General features: G+C 42.2%; 1 protein-coding gene across 2 annotated transcripts in view; it reads right to left on the bottom strand.

The window, feature by feature from the left end:
* Positions 1-9947, bottom strand: part of LOC126389809 (CSC1-like protein 2) — a 46688-nt gene that overhangs the window by 24675 nt on the left and 12066 nt on the right. Inside the window, exons 2-7 of one of the 2 annotated variants that reach the window (XM_050043722.1) lie at positions 9151-9369; positions 7613-7692; positions 5906-5944; positions 3461-3551; positions 3341-3378; positions 3044-3186 (exon numbers count right to left, since the gene is read on the bottom strand). In XM_050043722.1, the coding sequence (XP_049899679.1) occupies positions 3044-3186; positions 3341-3378; positions 3461-3551; positions 5906-5944; positions 7613-7692; positions 9151-9318 (559 nt within the window). In that variant the 5' untranslated portion in view covers positions 9319-9369. Of the gene's footprint in view, positions 1-3043; positions 3187-3340; positions 3379-3460; positions 3552-5905; positions 5945-7612; positions 7693-9150; positions 9370-9947 lie in introns of those variants that run through there. The other variant, XM_050043723.1, reaches the window with a different exon arrangement.

Below are 9947 nucleotides of genomic sequence, written 5' to 3'. Positions count from 1 at the left end.
CTAGATGTGCTCCCTTTATCCACTGCTCATTTTCATTCACTGCTGCTCATTATTATCCACTTCCTATTATTTTCATTATTATTATTATTGTTATTTATCGCCGACTCTTGGATTTTTGTACTTATTTGCATGCCTAGTTATTTAAGTTTTTTAAGTCTAATTTTGAAATCTTTAATCTGACTCTTTCTCCTTGCCTGCTGTAACACTGGAATTTCTCAATTATGGGATCAATAAAGGTGTATCTTATCTTATCTTATATCATTCCCCCGGAGGGTTGTTACTGTCGACCATTGATTTTAGGATTAATGCAAGCTAAAGTATCAACAGACTGCAACTTTTTTAATCAACATTTTGGAAATGGAAAGTGGAAAAAGACAACTTTTCAACTAATTTAGCTAGCTACGCAAGCTAACGCTGGCAGCCAGAAATGAATGTCTACAATCAACCGTCAGTTTGATAATCTAAATAAAGAACATGTTTCCTTGTGGTGAACCTCCTAAAATGAACTGTGGTGAAAGTTCCTATTTCTGTGAAGATCTATGATTAAGGAGATGAAAAGCAAACAGCATTAGCTAGCGAGCTAGTGCACTAGCTAGTAGAAAAGTTTTCTACTTAACGTTACACTTTAAACAACCAATTATGAACGCAATGTTAATGTTATTTTTACGTTGTCTTAAATATAAATTTAGCAATCTCCATCCGTAAAACATAAAACTGAGGGTCTGTTACTCGCACATGTGCATGTCCAAAACAATGGCTCTCCGGCTCTGCGGGGATGTTCCTCCTGTGCGCCACCAGGATTGAGTGGAAGCTAACGTTAGCTATCGTGCCAGTCATTTGGCAATTACCTCTGGTAAAGCTGTTCTGGTGACATGAATCACTGCTGTGGAGAAATTGTGTCCACTCTCCAGTGTCCCCCAATGTCGCCCCAGTGAGTAAGCGGCGTCATTTTAAGCCACAAAACCCCTTTAGCATTGTTGACTATGTTAGCATCACCAGCCATGCTGACACTGCTAACGGTGCTAGCTAACACTGATAACATAGTCAACTATGCTAAACAGGATAAAAATTGAGCCGCTTACCTCCAGGGGTGAGCCGGCGGAGACCAGAAGGTGGGCACAAAGTTTCCATAGCAACGCTGTTGCGTCAGGACGGTGTTATTAGTAGTAATTGCTTAATGAGCAGCGCTGTTAGCTAGCTCCCACCTGACCCAGCTGGAGCACAGTGCAGTACACTGAGGAGCAGTAAAATTAACTGACAAACATGCATTACTGGCATTTATCTGATTAACAATTAACTGCTGAAATGCCCAATTCAGATCAATAACACAACGTGAAAATAATGATGTAATACTGATCTGATGAAGATAAAACAAAGATACACAGCAGCATAACAAGTTATAATGAGCTCCAGCTTTACCAGCTGCAACAATAGAGTGATGAACACATTTAATACATCAATAATTAAAATAAAATTTATATTCTGATACATATTTTTCTAAAATGAGCCATTCAGCATAATGACTACTTTCATTTGTACTTTAAGTACATCTTGATGCTAACACGACCACAACCGCTGTTAATACAAAACTACCTGATCAGACTGAGTCCAGGTTGAATTAAAACCACTATCTACCATCAGACAGCAAACACAGACCTACAGACCTACAGACAGACCTACAGCTCCAGCCTGACTGCTGTTACCTTCTTTAGAAGGAGGTCCAGGGACTCCTCGGCTTAGGAAAGCATCTTTACTGATAATTCTGACTAAAATCAATCAGACACAAGGTGAGAACTCTGTGAGCGGCTCAGAGAGAAACGCTCCAGGGTACAAACTATTTAAACAAACTGACATTTCAGACATCGACAAATGTTTCTCGACAGGTTATAAACAGTGTGAACAGTCAGAAAAGATTTCTGTAAGAGTGAAACATCTGTAACATCACTGTGCTTCATAGCTGAGATGTGACCTGTAACATCTGACTGATAGAACAGATCTTTTATTAGAAGCCAAATGTTTTGTGTCAAATCGGTGACAGTATTACACCTTAACATGTGGATAGAAAGCAGTGTGTTAATGTGTGTTTAATGTGTGTTCTGGATCAACTAAACTTAACAGCACTTCACAGAAACCTCCACCGCCGCCTAGTGTTTTGGAGGTGTAACTGCAGAGTGATACAGACACCACCGCAGAAGTATAAATGCTCATGACAGCGTAGGTTACAGCATAGGGTCTGCCGCACAAGTACAAATCCTCCATAAGTCTGGTTTATGTATGGGCGGAGATAGCAGTCAAATGTTAGCGATAATGCTCCACCGTCCGTTTGCAATTCACCATTTAAAAAGAAGACGAAGAAGAAGAAACACTGGATCGTTTCACCTCTGCAGGCCGTTAACACGTGTATTATTTTTAAAACTAATATTTTTCACAACGTAAATTTAAAAAAAAATTAAAAAAAATCCGTCCATCGTTTTACAAAATATCTCCATCCACACCAGAATCCAAAAATGGTGGCGATAAACGCTGGGTCAGTGTTACGTCAAATACCAGAGAAGAAGATTCTAAGAATAGGTAGTTAGATTATTTTCCTCTGGCAATATGAACAAATCAAATAATAATAATTTCTGTATTTACACATAACTGACACCTTTCACAGTGCTGTGGCAAAACCGACATGTGACTCAAATATGCAGACAGATGACGAGATACGTAACAAACCAGGAGTCCGCAATTGTTCAGCACGCTCATTCCACAAAGCAACAGTGGGCATGTGTCAATTGAGGTGATGATGTCATCATCTCCCAAACACGCCATTTTACACCCACATGGGTAAAAAAAAAAACTGCAGCTTTGAAAAATTATGTTTTTATGACCTGAGGGCCAAAACATGGAGGAAAGTGTGCGTGCGACAGAGCTCAGAGCTCGAAACTTTATTTAAATAAAGTGGTTGTCGTGGGCCAAAAGACATTTCTCTGATTTAATGGGTCACACAGTAAAGTTTCTGGCTCTTGATTGGTCACCGGTGTGATTCTTATGTTCTCACCAAGCAGGTCTCCGGAGAAGTTCACAGGCAAGACGATGCCCACGGAGAGGACGCCGACCACGACCAGCAGGCCGATGATGTGACGCTGGAAGGACAGGTAGTGAACAGCATCCTCGCCACACTTCTCCCTAATCTCTTCATCCCTGCAGGATAAGGAGGAGGAGGAGTAAGAGAAGGAGGAGGAGTAAGAGGAGGAGGAGGAGGAGGAGGAGGAGCAGGAGGAGGAGAGTCAACACAAACCCAAGAACTGAAGCAACATCAGCAAACCTGGATCCATGAAACTGTGATGATACTCACTTTATTCTGAAGATGGCCGTCAGCCACGAGCAGAAACCCTGCAGGTACAAACACACAACAATCAGGAAGAGGAGAAAGAGACAGGGAGGAGGAGGAGTGATGAAGGAGTGATGTCCTTACGTTGTCTCTCTGGTCGAAGTCAACAGAGGAGGAGACGGAGGTGAGGCGTTCGTAACGGTCGGGTGTCTCCGAGTGCATCGCCGAGGCAACGCTGCAGACACACACAGGAAGCGGTCAGCTGACTGTTAGCTTTTAGCATGTAGCCACTCTGACCTTTGACCTCTGGGTCTGACAGCTGAGTTTAATTGAGATGGCAAACACAGAGGAAGCTGTCTCCTTCGAACACGTTTCGATGTGATGTCGATTGTGCACGTCTGTTTTCCTTGTTATTGGTCAGAGGTTTGAGACGCTGCTGGACAGACACGTGACGTGTCTGAGGTCGATAACGAGGAAAACAGGCGATTAAAGACGTCAGTCTAAATCACGTCGTGTATTTTTATTTTGTGGAAGCATTTTTCGGTCCAGGGTGAAACAGCAAAGACATGATGGTTATAGTCGGACTCACCACTAGGCTAACAGTTTCCCCCTGCCTCCAGTCTTTGAGCTAAGCTAGGCTAACAGTTTCCCCCTGCCTCCAGTCTTTGAGCTAAGCTAGGCTAACAGCTCCCCCTGCTTCCAGTCCTGTGTTCTGTAAGAAAGCGGGTACTTTGACTTTAAGTACATTCTGCTTGAAACTTAAATAGGACTTTTACTCTAAACAGAGGACGCTTCCAGTCCAGTATTTCTACTTTTAAAAGGATCTGACTACTTCTTACATCACTGGTTGTGTGGAGTTAGCTAAAGAGCTAGCTAGCTAGCTAGCACGTCACAAGGTTTACAACACAGTGAGCTACATACACACAAAGCCTGTTACCTTTTGACCGGCTCATAGTTATCTCTGTCTCGTCTGCGGCTGAATTAACGTTAAAATGAAGACAAGTGTGGAGCAGCGTTAGCATCACATCTGTTAGCATCACAGCTGTTAGCATCACATTAGCCAACAGGGAGTGATCCACACACACACTTTTCCTTTAAATACTAAACACACACACACACACACACACACACACACACACACACACACACACACACACTCAGATAAAGTCACATCAGTATTGATGGTGTATGGGGGGTGATCAGTGCTACCTTGAATCTGTTATCCAGAATTGAATTTAAAATCCTACTGTTAACTTATAAAGCTCTAAATGGTCAAGCTCCATCATATCTTAGAGAGCTCATAGTGCCATATTATCCCACCAGAACACTGCGCTCTGAGAACGCAGGGTTACTCGTGGTCCCTAAAGTCTCCAAAAGTAGATCAGGAGCTAGAGCCTTCAGCTATCAGGCTCCTCTCCTGTGGAATCATCTTCCTGTTACGGTCCGGGAGGCAGACACCATCTCCACATTTAAGACTAGACTTAAGACTTTCCTCTTTGATAAAGCTTATAGTTAGGGCTGGCTCAGGCTTGCCCTGTACCAGCCCCTAGTTAGGCTGACTTAATTTTCTTCCCCCTGACACCCAGAAACCGACCAGTGAAGCTGAAATTATCAATTTATTACTTAATTTTCTCACTGACAGAAAATCAATTAGCAAAAACTTTGGAAACTGATTCGTTTCAGTCAAAAGAAAATTAAATAAAAATAACAATATAATACTGATTTTCTGCAGTTTTTTCATGTCATAGTTTTTTGTGATAAACAGAGGGAGAATATAAAGTATATTTACTCAGTTACTATACTGAAGTACACGTCTGACGTACCTGTACTTCCCTAAAGAAAATAAGTTTCATGACACCTGCCAAAAATTTCTAAGAAACAGCCGGAAGCTACTTTCACCCACACGTACGAAAATAGGTAGGTACATGTAATGTCCCAAGACGTACAAAAATACGTCTTGGAGCCATGTCCTGAACCCAACAGGAAGTCAGCCATTTTGAATTCAATGTGGAATTTTTGTGCATTTTTGGCTGTTTCCAGGAGTTGTACTTTAATAAACTCCACTGACTGGAACAAATTTGAAGAAATTTGATGATCTTGACATTTTGTGTTCACGAGAATGAGGTCACAGTGACCTTGACCTCTGACCTATGACCACTGATTTCTTATCAGTCCATCTTTGAGTCCAGGTGTACGTTTGTGCCAGATTTGATGAATTTCCCCTCAGGCATTCTTCAGATGTTCACAAGGATGGGATGGACAGACGGACTGACAACCTAAAAACATAATGACTCTGTCCTGTCCCGGCACAGAGGCATAAAAATGGTAAACAATTAAAAATCAACAGGGTTTTTGAGAGTTGATCTCGAGTGTGTCAATGTTTGTGTTCACTCCTGTTCATCTCTACAGAGACAGTAACAGGTGGAAGGTGGCATTAATAACCCCCCGTACACACAAACACAAACTGAAATGAAGATGTTGTGTTAGTGCACCAATCAGAGAGCAGAACCCTGTTAATGAAACCGGAGGAGGAGGAGGAGGAGGAGGATGTTAGCGGACAAACCAAACACGGAGAAAGCAGCAACATACTATTCCCGCTCCTCCAGGTCGCTGAAACGCTTCTTCAGTCTTCAGGATGGAAACAGAAAGAGAATCACAAGCTGCTGTGAGACACACAGTCGCCGTGACGACGACCGACAGGAACAAAAACTCAAGAGTCACTCGTTTAAACAAAACATCACCACCCAGTTTCATCCGACGGTTGACAGGAAACCGTCGTATTCATTTCCTGACACCGTCAACTCTTCTTCTTCTTCTTCTGCAGCTTGACTGTCTTTATTTTTTTTTTTACCCCAATGGCCACACGAGGCACTGATGAGCTCATACCACATTAGGTGTCATCGGCTACGTGTCATTTCTGACTCGTGTAACTTCCATTGCGTAACATAAACGTCAGCTGATGCACCTTGAAGTTAATGTTTCTGTATACGTTACCTTGACAACAGTCTGTTTACCTGCGACTCACCGCCACAAACAGTTGTGACGTTCTGTCTCAGAGGTTCTCTTCATGTTCCGCATCTTTAAAATCTCAGCTCTGTTTGTCACCATGTCGTGTACAGAAGCCAAGAACCCCGCGCTCGCAAATTTTTTTTTTTTTTTGAATGCTGTTATTTTGATATCACAATTTAATTATTTCGTTACCTTGGAAAAACGAGCTTTGTTATCTCGAGATAACGAGACAATGAACTCCAGAGCACAAGAAAACAGAAGTCGTTTTCTCGCAATAAATTATGATGTTATCTCGAGAAACTGGCCGTTTGTTTTTTCATAAACAGACATAAGTTAAGCTGTTATCACGATAAAATGAGGTTTGTTATCTCGAGATAACGACAAAAATTACCTGTGATCACAGCAAAGTTGAATCTCATGTAAAATCATCTCGTTATTTCCAGAAATTTGCCTTTTATTTTCTCTATCATGACTTTGATGAACCTGTTATTATCACACAGGAACGAGCTCGAGGTAACAAGATAAATAATCCCCGAGCATTAGACAGTTGTTTTCTAACGATAAATTATCTCGTTATCTTGACATAATGAAACAATTCTTGTGATCTCAAGACAACAACATTAAGAAAATAACTGCAAACACATCCGTTCTCAACGTCTGTATTTTTGAGACCACATGGATCAGTCAATCAATATCCATGTCTGGTCACCATGACAACACATCTGAAATTCACAGAAACTGAAGCAGCTGCTTGAAACAGGAAGGTGTCAATTAGGAATAATTCCCGACAGAGTTCAGTTTGATAAATGTTCGTCTTTGTTGTCCTCGTCACAGACGTTTGTTCTGACCACTCTGTATCGGAGGAGGAAGACTCCGCTGAAGTCTCACAATCGGTTATGTTCACTTTATTTTCACACAGAAGAAGAACTACGGGCTCAGTCCTCCAACGTTTACACTGACATCACACCTGTGTTTGGTGTAAACACTGAAAAACTGTTGAAACGTTCACCTGACACTGACCTGAGACAGAACACCTGTACTTTAACACGACAGACACAGAATCCGCTCTGTGATCTGACTCATGTGCTGTGAAGCTTTTTGGGAACAGTAAAGATTTATGTCATTTCCTGTTGGAAACGTTTCTGCTCCAGGTGAGCTTGTGTCTGTGTGTTTCATTTCAGTCTTTATCAGTCAGTCGAGTTACTCCTGTTGGGAACAACCACCTGCGTGACATCACTGATGATGACATAAGAGAACTGATGGATGAAAGATAACAGGTGTGTTTACCTGTCTGCGTCAGTGACCAGCGCCAGGCGGCCATAGTCCCACGCAACCTTACGTAGAATGGAAAAAACAAAGAGCAGCACCTGAAATAGAAGAAGAAGAAGGGAGGACTTCCTGTTAGACTCATGATGGTTAAAATATAACAGCTGATGCTGAACGTCAGGGGTCAAAGGTCACTGACAGTTGGTGATGTCACCCTGTCGTTACCACAGAAACAAAGGATAACCCTTTCAAAATAAGAGGAAACGTGTCATTACAGCAGGAGAGTGTGGTGGAACGTCAGAATGTGGGTCGATCCATGAAGCTGCAGTATTGATTTTTCCAACAGTCAGTGAACGTCACTCTGCAGTTCCCACAGTGCAACACACCAAGTTCACCCAAACATCTGCTCACTGTCTGTCTGATGGCACTGTGGTCCCACAATGCATTGCAAAGAGGGAAGAGAGGAGCTGCTGACAGCTGCAGCTCATCTGGCTCGTAGGAGATGAATCGCCGCAAGAAGCGACGCCACTCGATGACGGTAAAAATAACACACGCTGACACATCACTCAACTTAACGACACGTTAACAAAAATACAGATGTGTCCTGTACACAGTTTGATGCATTCCTCTCCAAGAACAGAACAGAACACGTCCTCCGATAACATGACATCATCAGAACACGTCCTCCGATAACGTGACATCATCAGTCGGCCTATCACTCTCTCTGTTTCTCTCCTCTTCCTCCTTCATGCATCTCTGTCTCGTCCTCTTTCAGTCGTAGGGCTGTGAGGATCCATTGATCTGGATCGATATATATTGATTAAAGGATCCATGAGGCAATGTCATCGATGCAAAGTGAAGACATCGATCCATATAGTCATCTTTAGGCTAGGCTTTTATTTTTAAATTCTGTGTCACACAGTGAGAAGCCGAGAGACAGACAATGAGGAGAACGTTATTAAATCAGCAGTGTGGAAGTATTTTGGATTTTAGAGAAAATACGGGTCAACAGAAAGAACTCGACGTAAGGTTAACCGCCTGGTCAAGCGTCTCACTCTGCGAACTTTTTACGCTAACTGTTTCAACAATGTTCAGCTGAAAAAACTGAAAAAAGGTTATATTTTATCAATATTTATTTAGACATTTTCTGGACATTTTATTAATATTTTCTAACATTTTAATAATAATTTTCTGACATATTAATAAAATAGTTTGAAAACTGTAATGTTGTAAAATTGTAATATTTTTCAGACATTTTATCAATTTTTTTTGGAGATTTCAAAAATATTTCTCTGGACAGTTTATTTTATTTGTTTTTCAATAATATTTTTTCGGACATTTTGATTATTGGTTATCTAACGAGGCCGACAGTTAACTCAGATCATGAAGAGATGTCGTTGACAGTAACGTGACGTTGTGATGAAACAGATCCAATCACCAACAGATCTGTCGCCTCCTCAGAGCAGCACTGGACCAATCAGGTAAAGGAACCCCCCAATCTGCCCGTTGTGTCTGTGCACCTGCCGTACTGAGCGTGTGCGGCGACAGCAGCGACTCACCAGGAAGCACATGAAGTCGAGGGCGAGCACGGTGGGCACTCCTCCGAACGGAAGCCCCTGCAGCACCGTGCTGCGGATGCGAGCCGAGTAGCAGTAGTCTCTGGACTCGCTGTGGGCAGAGCAGTTGTCCTGGCCGCTGCACGCCTGGCTGCTGCCTAATGTCGTCATGGTAACGATCAGCACTCAGAGCATGCTCAGTGCCGCATCCTCGCAGAGAACCTGAGGGAGGAAGAGGACACGTTAGGAACAGTGACCTTTGACCTTTAGACTCAGTAGGAAACATAGACATCAATCAGCCAATCGATCGATCAGCTGAGCTCCACCTGTTAATCCTTTAACACCCAGTAAAATATAAACTAAAGAACAGTGATTATTTTCAGCCTTAGTTTGTTGTTATGTTGTGACGTTCACATTTTCTCTTAAAGTCAAATAAACTTGAGACATTTCAGCTCAAACACAAACATGACAAACAGGTCGTTAAATATTCTCCTGCTTTATCAAAAAAACACTGGCAGAAGAAATCTGACTCTGTATCAACACCAGAGTCTGTGCTGATACATACACTCACCCTCCAATTTATTAGGTACACCTGTTCAACTGCTTGTAAACACAAATATCTAATCAGCCAATCAGGTGTCAGCAGCTCATTAACATTTAGTCATGTAGACATGGTGAAGACGAGCTGCTGAAGTTCAAACGGAGCATCAGAATGATGAAGAAAGGTGATTGAAGTGACTTTGAACGTGGCATGGTTGTTGGTGCCAGACGGGCTGGTCTGAGTATTTACTGGGATTTTC

Source organism: Epinephelus moara, chromosome 5 (genome assembly GCF_006386435.1).
Source record: "Epinephelus moara isolate mb chromosome 5, YSFRI_EMoa_1.0, whole genome shotgun sequence".
Classification (NCBI taxonomy): domain Eukaryota; kingdom Metazoa; phylum Chordata; class Actinopteri; order Perciformes; family Serranidae; genus Epinephelus; species Epinephelus moara.
The sequence above is the reverse complement of the archived record's forward strand: the minus strand, read 5'-3'. Positions and strand labels throughout refer to the sequence as shown.